Source organism: Anser brachyrhynchus (genome assembly GCF_964034855.1).
Source record: "Anser brachyrhynchus genome assembly, chromosome: 7".
Taxonomy (NCBI): domain Eukaryota; kingdom Metazoa; phylum Chordata; class Aves; order Anseriformes; family Anatidae; genus Anser; species Anser brachyrhynchus.
In genome coordinates this window covers 31,996,446-32,020,149 of record NC_137701.1, presented here as the reverse complement: position 1 = coordinate 32,020,149, position 23,704 = coordinate 31,996,446, and the positions used below count along the sequence as shown (strand labels likewise).

The 23,704-nt window shown below is 62.8% G+C and overlaps 3 protein-coding genes across 3 annotated transcripts; 1 reads left to right on the top strand and 2 right to left on the bottom strand.

The window, feature by feature from the left end:
- The first annotated feature begins 188 nt into the window (after positions 1 to 188).
- ABCB6 (ATP binding cassette subfamily B member 6 (LAN blood group)) lies at positions 189 to 6,006 on the top strand. Its single transcript, XM_080599743.1, has 20 exons — positions 189 to 291; positions 560 to 1,091; positions 1,364 to 1,501; positions 1,710 to 1,899; positions 2,408 to 2,500; positions 2,621 to 2,813; positions 2,891 to 3,012; positions 3,093 to 3,202; positions 3,287 to 3,352; positions 3,463 to 3,588; positions 3,670 to 3,746; positions 3,831 to 3,894; positions 3,980 to 4,065; positions 4,155 to 4,212; positions 4,379 to 4,483; positions 4,607 to 4,781; positions 4,936 to 5,048; positions 5,127 to 5,221; positions 5,524 to 5,592; positions 5,692 to 6,006. The coding sequence occupies exons 2-20, from the start codon at positions 576 to 578 to the stop codon at positions 5,819 to 5,821; spliced, it is 2,526 nt and encodes an 841-aa protein (XP_080455869.1). The 5' UTR covers positions 189 to 291; positions 560 to 575; the 3' UTR covers positions 5,822 to 6,006.
- Positions 6,007 to 6,330: 324 nt separating this feature from the next.
- On the bottom strand, positions 6,331 to 9,760 carry ZFAND2B (zinc finger AN1-type containing 2B). Its single transcript, XM_080599779.1, has 9 exons — positions 9,422 to 9,760; positions 9,216 to 9,310; positions 8,881 to 9,012; positions 8,330 to 8,481; positions 7,975 to 8,070; positions 7,789 to 7,849; positions 7,603 to 7,679; positions 7,237 to 7,315; positions 6,331 to 7,077 (listed from the first exon to the last, which is right to left on the bottom strand). The coding sequence occupies exons 1-9, from the start codon at positions 9,474 to 9,476 to the stop codon at positions 7,039 to 7,041; spliced, it is 786 nt and encodes a 261-aa protein (XP_080455905.1). The 5' UTR covers positions 9,477 to 9,760; the 3' UTR covers positions 6,331 to 7,038.
- Positions 9,761 to 10,096: 336 nt separating this feature from the next.
- Positions 10,097 to 23,703, bottom strand: RETREG2 (reticulophagy regulator family member 2). The gene is made up of 9 exons (XM_080599770.1): positions 23,297 to 23,703; positions 20,934 to 21,040; positions 16,679 to 16,709; positions 15,801 to 15,936; positions 14,360 to 14,444; positions 13,445 to 13,582; positions 13,012 to 13,106; positions 11,963 to 12,098; positions 10,097 to 11,549 (listed from the first exon to the last, which is right to left on the bottom strand). Exons 1-9 carry the CDS (start codon positions 23,686 to 23,688, stop codon positions 10,813 to 10,815), a joined length of 1,857 nt encoding a protein of 618 aa, XP_080455896.1. The 5' UTR covers positions 23,689 to 23,703; the 3' UTR covers positions 10,097 to 10,812.
- Between the last annotated feature and the right edge of the window lies 1 nt (position 23,704).

Sequence of the window (23,704 nt, the reverse complement as noted above, 5' to 3'; positions counted from 1 at the left end):
TAAATATAAATTTATTTATTTATATCTATCCCCGTCTGCGCCGGGGGGGGGGGGGGGTGAGCGCCGCGCCCCGTCCTGCCCGACCTCCGCCTGGGGGCTATCTGCGGCCCCAGGGCCGGGCTGCCCGCGGCGATAAGGGGGGGGCCGGGCCGAGGGGAGGGGAAGAAGGGAGGGAAGGCGAGGGGAGGGGAGGGCCCGGCGGGGCGGGGAGCGGCGGCGGGGCGGCGCCAGGGCCTGGCGGAGGCAGCGGCACCGGGAGGGACACCGGGAGGCGGCGGCGGCCGGGGGCAGGTGACCGGAGCCGGGCCGGGGGGGGGCGGCGGCGGCTGCTCGGGGTGTGGGGGGGGGGGGCGGGGGTCGCGGGCTGGCAGCGGGGGGCCGGGAGCGGGCACGGCGTGGGGCAGGGGGCGGCACGGCGCGGCCACAGCCCGGGTGTGATCCCCCGGGGCGCCCCGGCACCGCCAGCCCTGCCGGGGCTCCGTCCAGCCCCGGGCACGCCGCGGGTCCCTCGCGGCATCCATCCGCACCCCTGAGACCCCCGTTCCCCGTCTCTCCGCAGCCCCCGAGCGGCGAGGATGGGGCTGCTGGGGGGCTACTGCGAGGGCAACAGCTCGGTGGCGCAGGCGTGGGTGCAGCAGGGCTTCCAGCCCTGCTTCTTCTTCACGCTGGTGCCCGCCGTGCTGCTCAGCGTCTGCCTGCTGCTGGGCGCCCTGCAGTACGCCTGCTACGTCCGCTTCGGCCGCGCCATGGAGCCCAAATACATCCCTCGCTCGCCCCTCTACCGAGGCCAGGTCCTGCTGTCCCTGCTGCTGGCCCTGCAGCCCTTCGGGGGGCTGCTGTGGCAAGTGGGGGGCCCCGGGAGGCTCTACGGGTACATGGTGCTGCACGCCTGCCTCTGGGCCCTCAGCTGGGGCTGCGCCGTGGCCCTCCTGCAGCTGGAGCACACGCGGGTGCTGGCGCACGACCGCACGCGGGGCCACGGCACCGTCCTCCTCCTCTTCTGGGCGCTGGCCTTCGCCGCCGAGAACCTGACGCTGGTGTGCTGGAGGAGCCCGCTGTGGTGGTGGGCGCTGGAGGACACCGGCCAGAAGGTAGGTGGGCAGGGAAGGGGGCCGGGGCACCTCGCTGGGGGGCTGCAGCGGCGCGGTGCTGGGGGCGGGTGTCGTGCACGGCACCGCCATGCTCCCGGCACGTGGCTGCTTCACGCCCGGGGCGTGCACGCTTCCACGTTGCACCCGCGCATCTCAGCCCTTGCTCCCGCTCCTCTCCGCCCCTGGTCCTCGCCTCTCCCGGCTCACGCCCATCTCGAATCCGGCCGGGCCGTGCTGAGGGCAGGCTGCGGCGCTGAGCCTTCTCCACCCAGGTGCAGTTCGGCCTCTGGCTGCTGCGTTACATCTGCACGTTCCTGCTCTTCGTCCTGGGCATGAAGGCGCCGGGGCTGCCCCACAAGCCCTACATGCTGCTGGTGAACGAGGAGGAGCGGGACGTGGAGAACAGCCAGGTGAGTCCCGGGGCACCCCTCTGCTGGGGAAGAGGCTGAGGACGGAACAGAGACCCGCCTCCCCCCGGGACCGGCATCTTCAGGAGCTGGGGGGAGCGTGGCTTAGGGCCGTGTGAGCTCCCTGCGTGCTGGGAGGACGGAGCGGGGACCCCAGGAGGTCGGGGCTGGTTTTCTTGCCGGTGACCCCTCTCTCTCTGCGCTCCCCCAGCCGCTGCTGCAGGACGCGGGCAGGAGCACCTCCACTTGGAAGGATTTTCGGAGGAAGCTGCGGCTGCTGGCGCAGTACATGTGGCCTAAAGGCAACCGCCTGCTGCAGGGGCTGGTGCTCTTCTGCATGGCGCTCATGGGCCTGGAGCGGGCCATCAACGTCTTCGTCCCCATCTACTACAAGAACATCGGTGAGGTGCCCGGGGATGGGTGTCCTGGCTCAGGGACGCCCTGTCCCCACAGCGAGGAGGCCTGGGAGAGCCAAGGCTGGGGGGGCTGCGGTTGGCCCCTGAGAGCCTGCATGCTCTGGGAATGAGCCCCCCGTGTCCTGCCGGGTGGCAGGGGGCAGAGGAATTTCTCTGGGGACTTTTCCCAGTGCTCCTCTCCTGCCTGTGCTGGCTGCCCAGCCCCGGGACGCTGTGCCCGGAGATGTGCTTGCTGCCACATCCCGAAGGTGTGAGGTCCTTTGAGTCCCCACCTCGGCCGTCACACTGCTCCTCTGGCACACCCCAGGGGATGCTGCATTTCGGGACGGCAGCCCGCTGCTTCACCAAGTGCTGGGGGGGGACACAAGTGACCTGGGAGGGTGCAGGGACCTGGCAGGAGCAGCGTCCTGGGGCTGGAGCTGGGTGCTGGGGCTGGTTCCCGTGGGGCACCCAGCGGTGCTCCCTGCCCCGACACGTGCCGCCATCTCCCCAGTGAACGAGCTGACGGAGGGTGCTCCCTGGCACACCCTGGCCTGGACCGTCTGCATCTACGTGGGGCTGAAGTTCCTGCAGGGAGGAGGTGCTGGTAAGGACCCGGGGGAAGGACGGGGTGCTGGGGAGAGACGGCGTGGGGCACGTTCCCCCTGGCTGGGGACACCGCGGGGGGGACCCGATCCCTGCCGACCTCCCTGTTGGCCCCCCGCAGGCTCCACCGGCTTCGTGAGCAACCTGCGCACCTTCCTGTGGGTGTGGGTGCAGCAGTTCACCAACCGGCAGGTGCAGGTGCAGCTCTTCGCCCACCTGCACGGCTTGTCCCTGCGCTGGCACCTAGGCCGCCGCACCGGCGAGGTCCTGCGCAGCGTGGACCGCGGCACCAGCAGCATCAACAGCCTGCTCAGGTCAGAGCAAGCCCGCGGCAGCGGCTGGGCTCACCCCGCCGACCGGCCTCGTGCGATGTTCCCCCTGTCCCCCGCAGCTACATCGTCTTCAGCATCGTCCCCACCGTCACGGACATCGTCATCGGCATCGTTTATTTCACCTCCGTCTTCAGCGCCTGGTTCGGCCTCATCATCTTCGTGTGCATGAGCCTCTACCTGAGTGAGCGCGGTCGGGAAGCGGGGCGCTGAGCTGCCGGGGCTGCGGGCACCCGCCACCGACACAGCCCCTTCCCCCCGCAGCTCTGACCATCTTCATCACCGAGTGGAGGACCAAGTACCGGCGGGACATGAACACGCGGGACAACGAGGCCAAGTCCCGCGCCGTGGACTCGCTCCTCAACTTCGAGACGGTGACGGCGGAGGGGCGAGGGTGGGCGCCGAGCATCCCCGCCCGGCGCTGGGCAGGGTGCTGAGCCCGGCTCTGCATCCCGCAGGTGAAGTACTACAACGCCGAGAGCTACGAGGTGAACCGCTTCAACGACGCCATCGTCAAGTACCAGGTACGGGGCGCTCAGCACCGGCTTGGAGGCGAAGGAGCCGGGCCTTGCGGGCAGCTGGCGGGGCCTTGCCGTGGTTCGGAGGGGCTCAGGGAGGACCTCGCCTCTTGCAGCTGTCCGAGTGGAAGGTCAGCGCCTCGCTGGGCCTCCTCAACCAGACCCAGAACCTGGTCATCGGCCTGGGGCTGCTGGCGGGGTCGCTGCTCTGCGCCTACTTTGTCACCGAGAACAAGCTGCAGGTGAGGCTGGGGCCGCCCCTGCCTGGGGAGGGGGTCCTGCTGCTGGGGGGTGACGGGCACGTCTCCCCCCGGCCCTTCCAGGTGGGGGACTTTGTCCTCTTCGGCACCTACATCATCCAGCTCTACACACCGCTCAACTGGTTCGGGACCTACTACAGGTAGTGCTGCCCCATCCCCGGGAGCGCCTGGGTCAGGGTGTGCTCCCCAAACCCTTCCCTCTGCTCTTTGCCCCCCGCTTCCAGGATGATCCAGAACTCCTTCGTGGACATGGAGAACATGTTCGAGCTCTTCCACGAGGAGCAGGAGGTGGGGGCCTCCTTCCTGAGCCCGCTCCCTGGCACGGCCCCCGGTGCCGAGGCTGGCGCTGAGGCCACGTCTCTCTGCACGGCAGGTGAAGGACGCGGTGAACGCCGGAGACCTGCGCCTGGAGGCCGGGCGCATCGAGTTTGAGAACGTGCACTTCAGCTACGTGGACGGGTACGGGGTGCTGGATGAGCCCAGCAATGGGACCTGGCACGGGGACGTGGGGTTCGGGAGGTGGCCCTGAACCCTGCTCCCTCTCCCAGGAAGGAAATCTTGCAGGACGTCTCCTTCTCCGTGATGCCTGGGCAGACCCTGGCCCTGGTGAGAGCAGGACTGTGGGTGTGGGATGGGGGGACGAGGGGGTGGCAGGGATGGGGTGTGAAGGACTGGCCTCAAACCGGGACAGTCCTTCCTCGCTCAGCCCCTTGTGTCCAGCAGCGGCGGGGGGGGGGTGTGTCTCTGGTGTCCCCAAATCCTTTGAGCGCAGGTGGGACCTTCGGGCTCGGGGAAGAGCACCGTCATCCGCCTGCTCTTCCGCTTCTACGACGTGCGGGGTGGCTGCATCCGCATCGACGGGCAGGACATCTCCCAGGTGAGGTCCCTCTGAGCACTGCAGGGCTGAGGGCAGGGTGGGAAGGGGGCAGTGGGGCACGGGGGGGGGGGCGAAGGTCTGGCTGAGCCCTCACCCCCCCCGACCTCCCCGCAACCTCCCCAGGTGAAGCAGGCGTCGCTGCGCACTCACATCGGGGTGGTGCCCCAGGACACGGTGCTCTTCAACGACACCATCGCCAACAACATCCGCTACGGGCGCATCCTGGCCACCGACGAGGAGGTGCAGGAGGCAGCCCGGGCTGCCGACATCCATGACCGCATCCTTTCCTTCCCCGACGGTGAGACCCCGCAGCCCCTTCCCCGCTTCCACGCCCTTGCAGCTCACGGGGTGGGCGCTGCTGGCCGTGCTTTGCCTCTCCCCGCCGTCCCTCTGGGCCCTGTCCCTGTCTCGGAGGGGACCACCACAGTTCCTTCCTGCCCTCGTGCCTGCAGGGTACAACACCCAGGTGGGGGAGCGGGGGCTGAAGCTGAGCGGGGGGGAGAAGCAGCGCGTGGCCATCGCACGCACCATCCTGAAGGGCCCGCGCATCATCCTGCTGGACGAGGTAACGGCAAAGCCCCCCCCTCCTGCAGCAGCCCCTCTGCGGCGGGCTGCCTCCCATAGCCCCCTCCCTCTCCCCCAGGCCACCTCCGCGCTGGACACGGAGACCGAGAGGAACATCCAGGCCTCCCTGGCCAAGGTCTGCGCCCACCGCACCAGCATCGTCGTGGCACACAGGTAGGGACGGGCGGAAGGGGCTGATCCAGCTCACAAAGCCCTCCTGCAGTGGGGTGGCAGGATTTTGGAGGGCACGGGGAAGGGCAAGCCCCGCAGCCTCGCCGCGGCATCCTCCGGAGCAGCACTTCCCAGAGCTCGGATGCTTTTCCTGGCCAGCTTGGGGCATCGCCAAGGGCCCTTGGGCTGGCTCAGGAGGAGCAGGGACTTCCCTCGCCCCCCCGGGACAGCAGCTCCTCGCGCCGTGCAAGCCCCTTTTTGCCAGATCGAGCCCTGCCGCAGCAAGGCCCTGCCTCTCCCTGCAGGCTCTCCACCGTGGTGGGCGCAGACCAGATCCTGGTGCTCAAGGACGGGCGGATTGCAGAGCGTGGGAGGTGAGCGAGGGGGCCGGAGGGGCTCGGCGCCGCCTGCCCACGGGGACCCCGGCTCTGGGGCCAGCTCGGGAGCCTGCAGCCCCCCCGCTGTCCCCGCAGGCACGAGGAGCTGCTGCAGAAGGGCGGCGTGTACGCCAGCATGTGGCTGCAGCAGCAGCAGGCTGGGGACGAGGGCGAGAGCAAGGAGCGGCGCACCGAGAAGCCCCCCGGCGGCAAGAAGGGGCCGTGAGCACGGCCGGGGGCTCCGCTGTGACTCCGAACCAGGGCTCGGGCACCCGTGGTGCCGGGGGACCCCCGCTGCCAGCTGCGGCTCCGCGTGTGCGCCAGGAGCGGCAGGGACTGGCTTGGACACTCCGCTGCGTTTGTACGCGTTTGGTTTGCTGTTGTGTAGCTCCTTAAACCAGGTCCCTCCCAGCTCCGTGCCTGCGTGCTCTGGGCAGGGTGCCTGCAGGGCCCCCCGGGGCAGGGGGCTGCGCTGCGGGCAGGGAGGGGGATTGGGGGGGTCACCAGCAGCTCTGCCACGGGGCTCAGTCCAGCAACCTGTCCCTGTCCCCATCCCGCCAGCACCAAGGGCTGCTCGCTGCCAAAGGAAGCAAGGAGCAGTGCAGCCGGTGCCCGCTTTGTCCCCCCCCGTGCTGCCACCCCCCCGTTGTGCCCCCATCCACCCCCCCCAAGCTCGCAACTCCGAGCCCGCAGCCCCAGCACCAACCCGCTGCTCCCGCACAGCCACTCTGCACCTTGTGCTATGCCTTTATTTTCTCCCAAGCAGCACTTTGACACGTTTCAGCACTCCTCCAGCCCGCCCCCCCAACCCAGCTCCAGCCCCGGGGAAGGCGCTGCTGCCGGGTGCCCAGCCCCGCAGAACCAGGCACATCCACACGGGCGGGAGCAGGTCCAGCAGGGAAACCTGAGAGAGCCGGCGAGAAAGCAGCACGGGGCAGCACCGACCTCCCCCAGGGGGCTGGCAGGACACGACCCCAACCCGGGGATCAGCTCCTGCCCGCAGGGATTGAGGGTGCCGTGCTCCAGCCCTAGCTGCGTGCTGCTGCTCCCGAGGAGGGGATGACCTGCAGCATGGCTGGAGAGGGGGGGGAGCCCCCCCCAGGCCAGCCCTGCCCTCTCCCCACACCCCCAGCGGTGACAGGACACCAGCTGCGGGCTCAGCACCCTCCGTGCACCGCTGCTCGCTTCGGCCAGCGTGCGCTCGGGCTCGCCCCCCCCCAGCCTGCACCTCCGCGGGAGCACCAGGGGTTTGCCGCACCCCCTGCACGCGGGGCTGAGATGTCCGTGTGCGTTTGGTGGCTGGCCGACAGCCCCCGGGGAGATGAGATGGTGCCAGGACGTCCAGGATGCCCTGACGGCATCCCCGTGGGGGGCCACGGCTGTCTGTCCCTCGTGCGTGCCCCAGCAGGACGCCGCCGCCTCCGCGGGCGCACGGGCGCGTGCCTACGACATGCTGCAGTTGGACGGCTTCGAGCCGTGCGCCTGGGAGGGGAAGGAGCGCGGGGTGAGGGAGGCAGCACGGGCGTCTTCCTCCGGCCTGCAAGGGGCACGGGCAGGGCTCGAGCCCCCAGGAGCAGAACCTGGAGGGTGTTCGGGGGGGGTGGTGTGTGTGGGGGGTGTCCCAGGATCGGCCACGCTCACCTGCCGCTGCAGCTGCTGGTACTCGGCTTCGCTTGCCGACAGCGCCTGGGCCAGCGCCAGGTCCTCCTCCTCCTGCGTGCTGTGGGGGCAGCGGAGCAGCGTGGGCCTCGTGCCCCCCCCGGGGGGCAGCACCAAGCGGCGTGCCCCAGGACTCGCCGTGCTCATCGCTGACAGGCGGTCACGAGCGCGTCCCACCCCATGCCGCCCCTCGCCATCCCCCCCCCAGCACCCGTGGCACAGAGCACAGCTCAGCGACGGCTCTGGACTCGTCCCTGTGCCCCCCCCCCTAACCACGCAGGGTCATCGTCACCCCCCCAGCCCCAGCCCCGTGACTCAGGGTCCGGCACCGCGCGTCCCCGGCCGTACCTGGGCGGCTGCGCTGAGCCCTGTGCTGACTCCGCCAGGGACAGCTCCAGAGCCCGCTGCAGCGCTTCCTCCTCGCTCTGAAACAAAGCCCGCCCCGTCAGCAGCCGCGCTCTGCCCCTGCCGCCAGCGCAGGGAGCAGGAACCCCCCCAAACCCCCCCCAAAAAAGCCCAGGCCAGCCCACTCACCAGTCCGTTCTGCAGCACGGCAGCCGGCGGGGAGGTGCTGGGGGTCTGGGACGCGGCCGCTCTACAAACAGGGGAGAAGCCGGGTCACCGCCGGGGGAGCGCCGGCACGAGCGGGCACAGGGAGCGGGGAGCAGCTCCTGCGTCCCACGGGGAGCCAACGCCGAGTGGGGTCGCCACCAGACCTACCTGGCGGAGGGGCTGTCTGCGGGCCGGGCGGCTCCGCTGCTTGGCGGGGTCACTGCTTTGGAGGAGGACGCCTGGGCCCTAGCGAGCGCGGCGTGCCTAGGGCAGAGAGCGGGCCTGTGAGCGAGCGCTCCGCCATCACGGGGCGCCCCCGGGCGCTGAGCACCCAGGGCGAGGATGCCGGGTGAGTGAGAGGCCTCCCCGGCACCCTCTTCCTCCCAGCCACCCCTGGCGGTGGGTATTTAGCTGCAGGACACAGGGTGTGAGCACGCAGCAGTCCCAGAGAAGGGGCCAGGGGCAGGAGGAGCTTGGTTTCTTCTCTGTCACCCCACCAGCCCTGCCGTGCCCAGGCCCTCACCCAGCTTTGGAGAGCGAGTGCCCGGCCCCGCTGCAGTCGTGGTCCAGGGGGTGCCGGTGCTTCAGGCAGTAGTTCCTGTGGCACTGCTCGCAGATCACCTTCATCATCTCCTTCTGCTTGCAGCCGGGCTTCAAGCACTTGTTGGTGAAGATCTGCAAGCAGCGGTGGCGGCGGTGAGGAGGGACGCACGGGGCCGTCCCTCGCCACCGGTGCCGCGTTTCGGGGGGCCCTGGGGCCCGTCTCCCGCTAGGGGCTTTGCACAGGCACTTTGTTAGCACGCACTAACGCTTCGCTCCTTACGGACAAGGGTCGCTGCGAGCACGGAGCAGCACCAGGAGACTCGCAGAGCCCCACGGCAGCACCAGGGCCGGCTCTCCCTGGCGAGAAGGGCAGCAAATTGCCCCCCGCACCTCGAGCAGCGGCGGGCTGCTCGCCTTTCCTCCAGCCCCACGGGGATGCCGTGCCGCCCCCCCCCCCCCCCAAAAGGGCTATCCCAGCCCCGAAATCGCCCCCGCGAAGCCCTCCCACCCCCGCCGCCCTCGGGCTCCCACCTTGCGCTTGCGCTGCGCGGGGTCGGCCTTGCAGTGGCGGTCGATGTGCTCGCCCACCACCACGTCGGGCATCTCCCCTCGCCTCGCGGGCACCGGCGTGTTGCAGAGCGGGCACACGGGGACCTGCACGTCCTGCGGGCGGCGCGAGACAAGGCGTCGGGGCCGCGAAGCCGCGGGCGGGCGGGCACGTCCCGCCGCCTCGCCCCACGTTTGCGGGGTGTCGGGGTGTCGGGGAGGGGGGGGGAGCTGGGCAGAGCCCCGCAGCCCTCCGGGTGTTCCTTTGGTCCATGGGGGGGGGGTCGGGGGGAAGGAAGGACCCCTCCCTTCGTGCTCACCTTCTTGTAGGCGGAGGTGCAGGCGTGCTGGGCGTAGGCGACGTGGTCGGTGCAGAAGATCTGCTGGCAGGCGTCGCACTTGAGGGGCAGGAAATCTGGGGCGGGGGGCGAGGGACGGGGACGCTCAGCGGGCACCGCTCCCCCCCCCCCTTCCCCTCCGTTCCCCCCCCTTCCCCTCCGCCCCTCCTTCCGCCCCCGGCCCTCACCCAGGCGCTGGCAGGGCCCCCAGGAGCAGTGCTCCCCCAGCTCCGGGAACTCCATGGCGGCCCCGAGCCGTTTCCGTGCCGGCGTCACGCGGGGCGGGGACGCGCCCGGCGCCACCCCCGCGCGGTCCTGCCCGTGTCCTCCTCCTCCTCCTCCTCCTCCTCCTCCTGCTGCCGTCGGTCACCCTTCGCCACCACCACCCCGCCAGGCTGCCGCACAGGGCACCGCTGGGCCCCCCCCTGCAGCCCCCGGACCCCGCCTGGGGGAGGTGGGGGGGGTCCTGCCCAGGCTGGGGGTCGAGGTGCCGAGCGTCCCCAACCCATCCCCAACCCGCAGCCCGAGGGGTTTTGCCCCATGGAGAGGGCTTCTTCTTGCTTTAAATATCGGGGGGTTCCCCCCCCCGTCCCCCTTCCTTCCCCCTCCCTTCCCCTCCCCTGTCCCCCCCCCCATTCATTGCGCCCCAGCCCCAAAGCTCCCATCCTCTCCCTCGTAACTGAGCTCCCGGCATCTCTTCGAGGCGCTTCCCAGTCTTCAGGCGCCGTGCCGAGGCGGCTGACCCAGCGAGGAAGGGCTGAGGAGGCAAAGGGAGCTCGGCCAGCCGGCAGGGTGAGGGGGTCTGGGGGACAGGAGGGACGCGCGAGGGGGGGGGCGGCGGCAGGAAGAAACTGCAGCACGGAACGGGGCCAGGAGTGAATTTCATTGATTGCAAAAACTCCACAGCCACCCAGTAGCACAACTCAAATCAGACAGGGAAAAACAGGTATCGCCCGACGCCGTGCTCCAGCAGTGATATGCAAGATGCCAACAGGCTGCAGAAGGGGTCCCTCCGCTTCACAGCTGCTCCCGTCCCCTTGCTGCTCCGCCCTCCCCTCCGAAGACCCCTCGCCCTCCCCTAGCCCCTGAGAGCCGTGTCCGACGGTGCTCCCCATCCCTCCCCCCAAACTAAACCAATGGGAGTTAAAATTATTTACACTTTTAGCCATTTAAAAACCCAATAAAATAAGATTGCATATGTCCTACTGGGGATTTGGGTATTAGCAGCAGCTACAGCTAGCTCGGTACTCTGCGTGCAAAACGAAAGACAAACAGAAGACAGACCAAAATACTGCACCATTACTAGGAAGCGTTTGCTGGGGTTGGTGTTTCGATTGTGGCGTAAGGCTTCTAGGAGCCGGCTCCTCCCCAGCCGCGGGGCAGGGGCGTCTCCCGCTCAGCCAGCGAAGGCCGGGCTCTAGAAGGATGGAAAGGATTCGTTATTCCAGACACAGCACATTAACACTGACGCGTTTCCATCCCAGTCAACACAAACATCTAAAACCCGCTGCGCGTTCGCCACGTGAGCTCTTCCTTCTTTCCAGTGATGATGGAGATCAAGGGGACGTGTGAAGAAGACCTAAGACATAGACGCTGCTGTCATCACTGCCTCCTCCTCGTCTCCTTGCTTTGGCAGCTCAGCGAGTGCGGGAGAGGGGGAAGCCGGAGCCGGAGCAGCAGGAGACTCTTGAGCTTCCTGCTCCTCCCCAAGCCCCAGCTCTACATCCATTTGCTCCAGCTCCCTCTGATCCAGTAGCTCAAAGTCTTCCGCTTCCTCCTCGTCCTCCGGTGAAGCCGCTGTCTCCGTCTCCACCGCTTCGGTCTCTGACAGCTGTGCTTGGAAGCTCAGTTTCTCTTCGGGCTCAGTGGGGAGGAACTCGGAAAGGGAGGGCCCCTCGCTGGCCTCCGAGGACCGCAGCAGGGCAGAGAGGGTGTTCTGCACCGCCGTGGTAATGGCAGTGGTGACGATCTCCTCGCTCAGCGTGTCAATGCAGATGCCCAGGCCCGGCGCAGGGACAGTCTCTGGCTCCGCGTTGCCTCCTGCCACTTGCCCGCTCCCGTTGAAGTGCGTATTTACAAAATGGAGAGGAGACGCGAGGCGAAGGATGGAGAGGTCGGAGTCCGCAGCCTCCTTCTCTGCCGAGTCCAGCTCACGGGCAGCGTGGGCAAGCTCGGGACCCAGAGGCACACCAAATGCATCTTCATCGCTCTGTGGTCCCAGATCTCTGGAATGATATTCTTCCACGGAGGGAAACTCTGCCAGGTCCTTGGAAAACGACTCCTCTGGCTCACTGTGCAGACTCTGCTGATCCAGGTCTGGAAGGCACCAGCATTAACATCAACATTAAGGCACGGGTCACCTTGTCTTGACCCAGAGCACTGACATCTCCCATCTACCTGCTCCCAGCTGACACATTAGGGCTTGTTTTTAAGCCTTCTCCCAGCTCTGGGAGCACAGCAGGAAGGCGTCTGCAGTTATTTCCCTCTCCTAGTGGCACAACTCACCTACAGCGTTCTCTTTTTTCAATCTGTTCTATGTGCTCTGTGCCCAGGGAAGACCAGCTTCCCCAGCTCACACTGCATCTAGAGCACTCCACTAAAACCCATGGGCTCAGGGAAATCCCCCCGCAAACAGCTGGGTTCTCTCCCTGTCCTCCCATTCAGAGGAACAGTTGTTCTGGGACAGGACACCCAGGGGAAGGGAGGCAGCAAAATGTCCCGTCATATACCTTCAGAAACATCCGTCAGCTGTGGGGTGGTAGCCCTTGAGACAGAAAAGCCCCCGCTCTCCAGGATGGAAGCCTCCTCATCAGAGAGCTCAGAATCTGTGATCGACAGTGCCAGGGCAGTTTTCTTCACATCCACCTGCATGGGATGAAAGAGGGACATGTTCCTGGATGTGTGACTACCAGTGCAAACCAGAGCTTCCAGGCAGAAGGCTGGAAAGACTCTGCGCAGGGACAGTATGATAGCAGGAGGGATCTGGGCAAAGTGCTCACTGCATTGCCAGCGAGGGTCAATCTTAAATCACTGGCTTTCCTGCAGTAATTCATTGCCTGAAGCTTTGCCTGCTCTCAGTGAGGAGCATGAAATAGCCAGAACAAGATGGGATCATCCTGCAGGAGTATCAGAAGGCTTCAGTCCTTCTCACGGCAACGCCAAAGAGCAAAATACCCCTTCCCTCTTACTTTCACACTAGGCCCAAAGAAGTCTTCTACACGTAGCAGTGGTTCAAGTATCTGCATTCCTTTGGAAGCTAAAGCTTCCCACCTCACAGCCCCAGCTCCATGCCCAGAACTCCTGCAAAGGCAGACACTGAGCCCATTTCTGTGGTGCATGCATAGAAGGGTCCCACCCAGTCTGAGCTGAGAGCAGGGGACTGCGTAAGACTGCTCTAGCACTGCTCATCGTCTTCTTCTAGTAGTGAGCAGAAGGGAAGCCTCCTGCACATGACACAGGGCAGCTGATTTCTTCAGGAGACTTCTGTCTTCTCTGAGCGTGAAGCATAAGCGTCAAGGCAATTCTGCAGGTCTGCAGGTGCCTGGAGCATTGCTCCCCCCATCCTGCCTCACCAGCCCTGGGACACTAAATTCTCAACACCCGGATCGGAGACAGTGTCCTTCATCAGACCAGCACCCTTCTCCCTCGGGATTCTTCAAAGTGACTTGTTGCTCTGCTGGTTAATATTGTGGCTGCAGTTGGACCACACCTTGGTCCTCAACCTGCAGCAGCCCAGAGAGGAGGGGCTGGTTCTTGCATAGCTCTGCTGTGCTCTTACCACTGGGGAGAAGCCTGACAGCTCTGCCTCGCTCTCACTCTCCGTCTCTGCCGTTGGCTCATCACCTGCTGCAGGCTCACTCTTCCCTTGGCGCTCTGAGGAAAAGAAGAAAGGCTTTCCATGAGACTGAAAGAATTTTTTATACATCACTCACCCACTACTTCTCCGTAAAACCATGCGGGTTTCCCAGAACCTAAGAGTTCCTAGAAACAATTAAAATTTGCTGCTCTAGTTTGCTGTTCCCAGGACAACAGGCACTTACCCGCCCAGTTACTCTCCCCGAGACCCTCAAGTTTCAGCCTGTTTTCCCCTGCTCTGTTGGAGCCTTTCAACACAAACTGGTGTCAGACATTGCTCTCCCCTTGTCCCTTTGCTAGGGCTCCACCCTGGGAGCACAGCGCCAGGAGGAGTCAGAGGGAAGGTGAGTCCTTACTCTTCTTCTCATGCTTGTGGTGCAGCGTCTCTGCCTTCATACTGTAGTCCAGTTTCATCAGGACAGGCTCCAATCGCGTGTACATCCTCTGGATCAGCTCGTGATAGACCACCAATGGCCAGAGAAGAATGCTGAGCACTGCAAACACAGGACGCCGGGAGCGTGAAACAGACCAAGCACGACGCAGCAAATTCACGGGGCGCCAGCAACTCTGCATCGCGGGAAGCGCAGCTGAACGGGATCTGCTTTCCATCTGACTGCCTAAAATCCTCACCCTTGGCTATTCATTCCAAAGCAGCTTAATTGGACAGGTTTTCTAAACCAATCCCTGTCCTCCTTCATGTTGAGATACAGATTTTTGTTGAGGTGAAGCACAAGCCCTCCGCTTCAGCCACTGTGTCTCAGCCCAAACATGCAACAAAGGCCCTGAAATGGGGCATTTACAACTGAAAGTCGCTGAAACCTTTAGAAGGGGAGCAGCACAGAGCTCGTATATAGATGCGCTAGCAGCAGAGCACCCGAACCATCTTCAGAGTTAGCAGGGAATCATAATGCAGTTAAAAAAGCCTCATTTGCTAAGCATGCGGTTTCTTTAAAAACTCTCTCGATATGGGTTTGCCCACTCTCGGGAATGAGAAACTGCAGCTGTCTGCTTCTCTAGGACCTCACCAGCACAGCCCCGTGGGTAGAAGAAGAGGAAAGCGACGTTTTAATGGTGGCTCCCTCTCCTGCCTTTGCAGTTGTACTGCATGCGCACACCTAAAGCGAGACTTCCCAGAGCTCCCTGCTTGTATTGATTTGTCATCTAGCGCAGATGCCCGCAAGAAAACCACATGGACGCTTCTACCAGAGAATCAACAGCACGGTTAGGTCATGTTTCAGCTTAAGTCACGAGGGAGAGCTGCTTATACTCACAAATGATGTAGGAGATCATTATGCCTGGAACATAGTGTCCAACTACAGCCAGAATCAGGCAGCCTGAACAGACACTCATGCAGAACTGAAGGAAGAGAGGAACAAAGAGAAGTGACAAGAGGCAGAGATACATCTACGCAACCCGTGCAGGAAACCCAGCTAGAGCAAAGAGAGGGATGCTCCTTACAAAGTCAGCACACCAGCCCTCCCCTCCTGCCCCTGCCAAAAGCAGTTGAAACCGTTTGTTCTCTTGCCCAGCCTTGCACTGAGTACATTCAAACGCTGGTTGTCACAACTCAGACAGGCTGGCTGGGTTAAGCTGGAAGCATTAGAGGTTCAAGCGCAGAAAGACCGAGGTAACCCGAGACCCCAGTAAAATGATTCAAAACTTTCATCGGACGCTTCTTTCTGAACTAAACTGTGTTCCTCGAGGCTAGGGTGGGATATCACAAACTGGCATTTTAGAGCACATCTCCTCTGCAGAGTTCAGCATTTTCAGAAAAGCCCAAACTGTCCTGACAGAGCCGGAAAGCTGTTACGGAGTCACCAGATGACGTGCCACTGCTACGCAATAAACCAGCTGGCAAAAGCAGCAGCAGAACCCACACTCCCACCAGGCCAGGCTCTTCCTCCTCCGGAAAAAGTGGAAGCATAATGGTGCAGCCCTGCCGGCTTGTCCTGCGTTCTCCTGGGGACGGGGAGAAGGGAGAACAGGCACCCTGCACGCCAGGGTACGGGTTAAGATCCTGACTACATCCAGCAATAAAGAGGTTTGTTCATAACGGAGAGGCCCTACAAAAGCTAGGGCCCTCGAAGGGCTTTGCTTCCTACTGTCGTAGTCCCCTACCAGCTGTCGTTGGGACAGCGCTTTAACAGCAGAGCAATCAACAGAGACAAAAGCCCACTCCTGGCGCCCTGGACCCCAGCAATTCGACATAATCCTCGTGGCTCAGCTGTCCTATTTTTGTGCTAAGGTAACTCTTGTCTACAAACCTTTTCCAAACAGCACGTCACAGCCATCACGGCTCATGACCAGTTTCCACGCACTCGGGAGCACTGCTGCATGTGGGCTTGGCTAGCTACAGTCTGCCAAATGGGCAGGACCAGCTTACAAGGTTGAGTGGAGCCTACGAGAAGGGCAGAGCCTGGAGGCTCCCCTTTCTTCCTCCTACTCCCAGTCTAAGAGCTTTCTTTGCACACTAAGAAATAAAAATAAGCCTAGTTAGCCATTCACAGAAGGCACTGAGTTCTGCTCCAGTTTACAAACACTGGAAGCCAATCACTCGTTATTTAAGCTTCCCGTGGCACAGAGTCTGAAAGGAAGGAACAGCAAACGTTAAGCAGGGATAGCAATTGTAAAAACATTGATTTGACATTCCTCCACCTCCTAGGCAATGGAAAGAAAAGCCCCTGCACAGAAGAGTAGGTATCTCCAGCTTACCTTGGCAGGATTTTGCCTCTTGTACTGTAGCAGTTCCTGCAGGTACAGCCTGAAGGTGACCCAGCTCTCTGCCAGGCAGTGGCACAGCTCAGGGACACTGAGCAGGTGAGGCTGTGCCCCTGAAGTCACCCCCTCACTAGAGACAGACAAGAGCAAGAAGACAACCTTTGAACACGATCTGCTCGGTTTGGGGGTACAGCCGCACAGGGAAGTGGAGATCCCTACCCGAGGCTTGGCAATACCGACTGCATCTGCAGCTGAACTCTGGAAGACGCTTGATTTGTAGGCATGTTTTGCTTTTAACCAGGAAGAGAGCCAAGAGACAGCTGAGCCAAGCAGCAGACACCATGCCACAGCATTCCCATGCCACAGGCCCAAGACGCACGGCAGTTTTTGCTCCAAGCCACACAGACAGAAGCGCTGGAGGTGGAACCAGTTACGTGGCCTTCTCTGGCACCAGGTCCGAGGTGAGGGAAGTGCAGTGCTCGGACCTGTAACCGCGGCCAAGCATGGGCTGCAAGCTACGCTGCCACAGGCAGCACTTAGAGCCTGCAAAAGTCAGTCTCAGGGATTTCCTTCTCTCTGGAGGATTCTTAAAACAGTCCAGGATAGATATAGGAAAGAAACCTGACAGGTCCTAACATCAGAAGCACCTGAGCTTTATTGCCACTTCAAGAACATTAACTTTCCCCCCGACTCTCCAACTGTGGCTCCTGAGCTGCTAAACAGCTGCCAGCGCGGGAGAAACCCCTACCAAGGTTTCACGGAAGGAGCCATGCAGTCTACTGACAACAGCAAAGAGGGTAGGTGAGACCACTGCACCGAGTTAAGGCATCTCCATTCTCCCCTTTCACCACGGAGCACGTTACTGAGCTTACCTGTCCCCTCCTGGCTCCTCCGATGGCTGTGCTGTAGGGAGAACAGAGATCGGTCAGCCAAGTGAAAAATAAAACCTGACATTTTTACCACTCGAGCAGAGCACAGCTGGAAACGCGTCGCCTTTAGCCAGGGACGCACCCTGGGGACCTTCTCCATGCTCTCAAGCAAGCAGGAATCACTGGCGTGCAGTTTGCACCGCGCAGGCTTCAGTGAAGTCTGAAGCCCCACACGCCTGGGCAGCGCCGTCCCCTTGGGATGCGGAGCCATCCCTGGAGACAACCGCAGCTGCCCAGCCCCTGTCATCCACACAGGACTGCCAGCACCACCCGAGCTGGGCAGCACGTCAGCTCCCTCCCCGGAGCTCCACGCGGAGCTGCCTTTCCCTCCGACCAGCCCACAGTCCCTGGCAGGATGCTGCGTACAAATGCCAGAGATCTCCCTGCTGCCTCTGCCCTTTCCCGTGGAATTAAGTACCAAATAGCAGCCTCATGCATAATTATCTAATTTTAGGGCTCTTTTGTCTCCTGACGGCCCTCCGTGCCAGCAAGGCACGGATATAACTACCCTGCTAAGTCTGGGTAAGAAAGCTTCTCCCATTCCTCTCTGCGTCCTAGCAGCAATGATCAAACAGGGGCTCCACGCAGCGCTGAAGGGAGGAGCGGTGCTTCAATGGCAGAGGTCACATGTGATTATGCTCTGCTTCTAGATGTACAGGGGGAAAAAAAAAATCCCAAATATTTCTGTGACAACTGGGACTCATGAGCCTGGCTGCCTGTGGATTTGGGTGTCCCGATGACGAGTGCCTAAGGACGTACAGGGCCCGAGTTCTTCCAGCAGCAGAATCTTTATGAGGATCCCCGTAACAAGGCCTTGGTGATGTTGTGAAGGCCTCTCAAGGTCCACCCAACGAGGGCTTAAAAACGCGACATGAGCAAAAAGGGGTTTGGAGCCTCCCTGGAGCCACCAGCAGGCGACAGGCCCGAGAGCGGCAGCGACTTCCCCAAGGAAAGCGGGCCCCGTCACCATTTTCCCAAGGCGGAGGACGCCGGGCCAAGTATGTCGGACTCCTCCTATCACCGCAGGCACCGCACCAGTGCAGTGGAGCGGGAGGCCATCCGCAGAGGGGAGGAGGCAATTCTTTGAGAGCGTGACCCAGATTTCCAGTAATCGGGCCTGACAAGAGGGAGCCAACCGCCCTCGGCCCGGGCTGCCCAGCCCGTGCCTGCCCGGCGTGGCTGCCCAGGCAGCCAAAAAGCACCGCTCACAGCAGGCGTCTGGCCTCTGCGTGAGGAAAGAGTGTCATGGATGCAGCTGCACCCCTATGGGGCACTCGCTTCTCTCTCACAACCGCCGCTGCTGTGCTCTGTTATTGCGCGCCGGAGTCTAAAGCTGCTTAATGGCAGCGCGCAGCAATCCAGCCGTATCTCAGAGCCTCATCTTTCATCTGCAATAAAGCACCAAAGAAATTACATTTGGCATCGGCCCAGCTGCGACTGCTGGCTACGCCGGTTGTACCAGCTACCGAGCGAGGCGCGGGGATGCTTGCCGCGAGCAGGGTGGCACAGAGCTCCTCTCCTCTCGGACTGCCTGCCTCAGTCCGAGCCATCCAAAATATGCCAGCAGAGGGAGCGAAACGGTTCTCAGCCGCTTCCGAAGGCTTCAGAGAGACTTTTGGGAGCTGCAGAGCGTTCCAGCGGGCTGCAGAGCGCTCACGTGATTTAACCTCCCTGGCAAAACGCGGCCTGTCATTAAAGCCGGCAGCGCCTCGCTTCCTGCGAGAGCGTAACCTGCCCGCTGCCCAGCTGGAGGGACACTACGACCACCACAAATCCGGAGCTTGCTTAGGTGAGGCCTAACTCCAACCCGTGCCGCAACACCGCCTAGCCGCAGGACGATCGGGCCAGCGAGCACAACACCCAGCCGGCCTCCCCCCGTCAATAACCGGCTGCAACCTCGCTGTCAGCATTTCGCAGCGGGCCGCGGATTAATACGAACCGCTTGACACACACCAGACTCTGCTGGGAGAGAGCAGCCAGCCACGCAGGAGTTTAAGTTACACGGTGGTACTGACAAATCGTCGCCGACGGATTCCTTGGCTCTCGCAGGTTTTCAACGCTTCCCCAGGCAGCGTTCTTCACCCGTGTGCGCGCTTTAGCTAGAAAGCAGGGGCCCTTTTTAAGGAGTGCCAGCATTCAACTGCAACGCAGCCATCGCTGGAGCTCTTCTACGCTAAACTCTCACTGAACCACAGCTGCCGAACGACAAGGCTACGAAAACCATCCCTGCTTGATAGCTATTTCAGGAGAAAACAGGAGGTGCTTCCCAAGTCCCTGAACGATATTTAGGTGGAACCCCACACAGTGGTGACTACACATGGAGAAAACACCCTGCATTCAGGCTGAAAATATGCGGTCCTGTCCGACAGGACCTGTAAAGGTGGTGCACCTCAGTGCTATTAGCGTGCCCCCGATCACAAAGCGTGAGTAACTGCAAAATATATGCTGAGGTTTTAGCATTCCTTCAGAAGTGATGTTATAAGCAGTCACCCGAGAGACGCAGAACTGCCACAAGCTGAGGTTTGTGTATATACGTGCCAGTTCTTCAAGGTGTGGTACTGACCTACTTCCAAAATGCTCCTGGAAAGGCTTACAGGAAGCACTGAGGAAGAAAGCCACAACGCTACAGCCCTGCTTCAGCGGGAGTCACACAAAAACCCCTAAGTATTTAGCAGGGTCAATTCCACAGGAGGCCCCTCAGGAACGCAGAACACTGCCCCTTCCTTGTGGAGGCTGGGGAAATGTGGTCTGGTGGACTCTGCCGAAACTGGGGCCGTGACCTAGCCAGGTACGCCAGAAAGGTGTCCCCGTTCTTTGCTTTCAGCAGCTGGGAAGCTGCAAGGAGCCAGAAGGGAGTGAAACGCAGGGAAGAGCACCACTGAGGAGCAGCTCAGCAGGATGTGCACTGACTTCTTAAGGAGCTGGTGTCACAGGAACTCCTGGTGGAACTCCTGGCTTTGTGCGTTGCTTTTTTATGTGCCTTTGTTGTTTTTGGTTTGTTGTTCTTTCCATTCCTCGCTGCTCTGTATCACACAAACGGATTTCAGTACGGATTTCCTATTCCCTCTGTGACAGCACAACTTTTATAGGCCTGGTGCTTTCTGGAGTGATTCTACTCCTACCTGCCTCAATAACACCATTCTGTACGGGACACCAAGCCTTTGCATTTCTGGCCACGTTTCAAGCAAGATGTTTTGGGTTGGCTTTAAACTATTCCCTTAAAAAAACAATGTGAATAAGCAGGAAATTAAATTGGCCATTCCAGTTTGGCTGCCTAGTTACCTCAACCACACAAAGCAAACAGTTTTGAGACTACAGCTGAAACGTATCTAATCTTATCAGGACTTCTGTGAAAGCACCCTTTAAGTCAGTACCCTTCTAGGTCAAATAAAGGGCACCTTACAAACACGCATATAGAGGGGCTTTCATTCAGAAACCCTCCCCAGAGCAGAGGGGCAAGGATGGAGGGCCCCAAGCTGCCTTTGAACAGCAGCAGTAGGCAGGTCTAAGTCCAGTTGTTTAAAAATAAACTCCGGTGAAGGAGGCACTCGAAGCAGACAGCAGCCTGCCGTGCCTATCGTCGCTTTGAGACTACTCCTCTCGTCGCTTTTGTGCCTGACGTTGGCAAAGACCCTTCAATAAAAGGGGGAGATAAGCCAGATTGGGCTCCCTGATTAGCCGGAGGCCAGGTGCTGCGCAGCACAGCACAATACGCCGACTGTCCCGGACCTCACCGCCCGCTCTGCTACCTGCCACCAGGGGAAGCGGCTCTCAGCCGCTCTGCCTCTCTTAGGGCGCGAGCCCACGCTGCGCTTAACCAGCACCAGCGTAATTCAAGCCCTCCGTTTCCTTCCCCCAGCTCAGGGCTGAAGCGCTCGTTCTCCGTGACACCTGCAGGAGAGGAAGGATGCAGCAGAAACACTGCATCATCCCTGTCACCGGCCTCCCTGACACGCTAGCCTGGGCGCCCTTAGTCATGCTCACCAGGAACTACTGGCAGCACTGTGAGCAATTCTGTCAGTCCTCAAGGGCTCGGCACGCTGCTTTCCACAGGCAAAGGCTTGCCCAGGGGGTGCCTGTTGGTACTCTGACACAAACAGCGGCAAAGCCTGCGGTTACAGCAGGAACAGGGCTCTAGGAGAGCCAGGAAAGGGCCGGCTGCGGCCACGAGACCTGTGTCGCTAGCTCCATTACCTACCTGAGAAGTCAAACAAGAACCTGGGCTTCCACCTCTCCAGCAAGAGGATGCCAAGGAGGGACATGCTGAGGAGAAAGAGGGGCCTCAGGGAAGTGGAGGAAAACAACCTAGAAATCAAACGAGAAACGGTTAGCTGGGGGAAGCGAGCAGATCCGGCTCAGCGCAGGGCCGAGCAGACACATCCGACCGCCACGGAGCGATGCAGCGAGCGCTGTATCACCCCCCCGCCCCCGGGCGCTGTCAAATGGCGCCTTTGCCCACGACCAGACAGCTGCCTGCCCGCCTGCCATCTCCCGGCACTCTCCTCCCCTGCTGCCGAGCTCCTCCTCCAGTTGTAAAACACGGCTACCGCTCCCTTGTACTAGTACGAGTCCCTCCGAATCCTCAAGGTGGAGGCTCCAGATAACGTAAACACGAACCGCCGTGGCAGGCGCTGCAGAAGGCTGCCCGGGAATCGGCCTCTTTTCTGGAAACGCGCGGCCCGTTTCTCCTCACCAGGCCCGGCACCGCCCCCAGGTAGCGCCAAAGCAGCCCCTGCACCTGCTCCGAGGGGCCCGCCCTTTCGCCACGAGCCTCTCCCCGTTTATTCGGGGCCCAGCACTTAACCGGCTTAGTCGCTCACTTGACTCTTATCGTAAAACCTTTCACGGCCCTCACCAACACGTCGGCCCGAGCCCAGCGCCAGCTCACACAGCGCTCACGCAGCCGCGCCATCCCAAAGAGCCCACCTCCCCACTTCTTAACGTTATCTGTGACATCTGACTTTACGAATTCAGCGGCGGAGGTCCCAGGCGGCCGTCCGCATTCCCCCTTTTCTCCGAGGGGAACGCCAGCGCTTCCCTCCAGCACCCAGCTGCTTTGAAGGCACCCCCAGAAACAACCACCAGGGAAACGCCTTCGCCCTCCGTCCAGCGACAAGAGCTCCTCTCCGGGAAGGAAGGGCAGCTCCACTGCTTCACCTTCCCCCTCTCCAACGAGCACGCGTCTAAAACTGACACCAAACACACCAAGAACTGGAGAGCACGTGCAGTGCAACGAGGGCTGCGCTCCACAAGAAGCCACGGCCGGCTGCAGGGGGCTCAGGGCCACGCGTCCCACCGAGGACACCCACACGCCGTCCGGCGACACGCCGTGACCCGAACAACAAAGTTTTCGTCCTTTCTTGTGGGACAGCCGTTCTGTAGCCGACCACGTCAGCTCCGGAAGAACTTCCTCCCGTTCCTCTTTGTTCGTGGGTTTCAGATGAAGGACGCTGGCCGAATCCTCCACGGGACTGGAAATAATTCCTCCCCATCCACGGTTTTCAAACCTCTCTCCGCCGTCGCCTATTCCGTATTTCTCTCCCAACCCTTTGGCCCAGCCCTTTAGCCATCGCCCGTTGACCACCCCTGCGGTCTCAGGGCGCTCGTCTCCCCCCTCCCGCTAACTTCAAAGCCCCCTCTCCCTCCTTCCAGTCGCCCGGCACCGGTTCAGCACCAGAAAACCGTACGGATGAGGGGGGCAGAGCAGAGGCAGCCCCTTTCGCGCAGCCCTCCAGCTCTGGCCTCGGCTCCTGCCCCCTGCCTGCCCCCCCCGCAGCCAGCCCCCGGCTCCTTCCCGGGCCGGCCGTGCCCGTTTTCACGGGGGTCCCGCCGAGGAGCGGGCTGAGCCGTCCTCCCCCTCCGCAGCCTCATCCCCGCTGCCTCCATCCGTCCGGCGGGGTGGACGGGCAACACCACCTGCGCTTCCAAAGCACCGTTTGGGGGGGGGGGGGGGAATGAAGCGAAAACCAGCAGTTAATTTTAAAAATAAAGACCGAATTGAAGCAGAAACGGGCCTGCGGGGTGCCCCAGGGGGTATCCGGGAGGTGTCCCGGGGGTGCCTTGGGGGTATCCAGGGGTGGCCGGGGGGTATCCGGGGATATCGGGGGTGCCCCAGGGGTATCTGGGGGGGTCCCGGGGGTACCTGGGGATATCGGGGGGTGCCCCGGGGGTATCCGGGGGTGTCTGGGGGGGAGCCGGGGGGGTCCCGGGGGTACCCAGGGATATCAGGGGGTGTCCTGGGGCTATCTGGGGGTATCCGGGGGTGCACTGGGGGTGTCTGGGGAGGGGGTCCCGGGGGTAACTGGGGGGGTCCCGGAGATATCCGGGGGTGTCCCGGGGGGATCCTGGGGGTATCCGGGGGTGCCCCGGGGGTATCCGCGGGGGTCCCGGGGGTGTCGGGGGGGGTCCTAGGGGTATCGGGTGTGCCCTGATGGTGTCCAGGGGTGCCCTGATGGTATCCGGGGGTGCCCTGCGGGTACCCGGGGGTGCCCCGGGGGTACCCATGGGTGTCCCGGTCCCGTCCCCGTGGTGTCCCGGTGCCCCCCACCCCCTTTCGCTCACCAGAGGCCCCCTCCGAGCGCGGCGGCGGTGAGCAGGCTGTGCAGCGGCCTCTCCCACACCAGCAGCCGCTGCGCCGCCGCCAGCGCCGCCTCCCAGCCCCGCAGCCGCTGCCGCAGCGCCGCCGCCAAGCGCGCCGCCGCCGCCGCCGCCGCCGCTTCCTCCTCCTCCTCCTCCTCCTCGGCCGCCGCCGCCACCGCCGCCGCTTCCTGCCCCTCGTCGGCCCGGGCGCTCGCCATGGCTGCGGGGGGGCAGCGGCGGGCGGGCGGCGGGACCGGGCGGCGCCGCCTCACCGGGACCGGCGGCCGCTGGCGCCGCGCGCATGCGCAGCCCCGGTAACGGCGGCGGCGGCGGCGGCGGTGGGTGGGTGGGATGGGGTGGGGGGGGGTGCGCATGCGCCGTGCGAGCGGC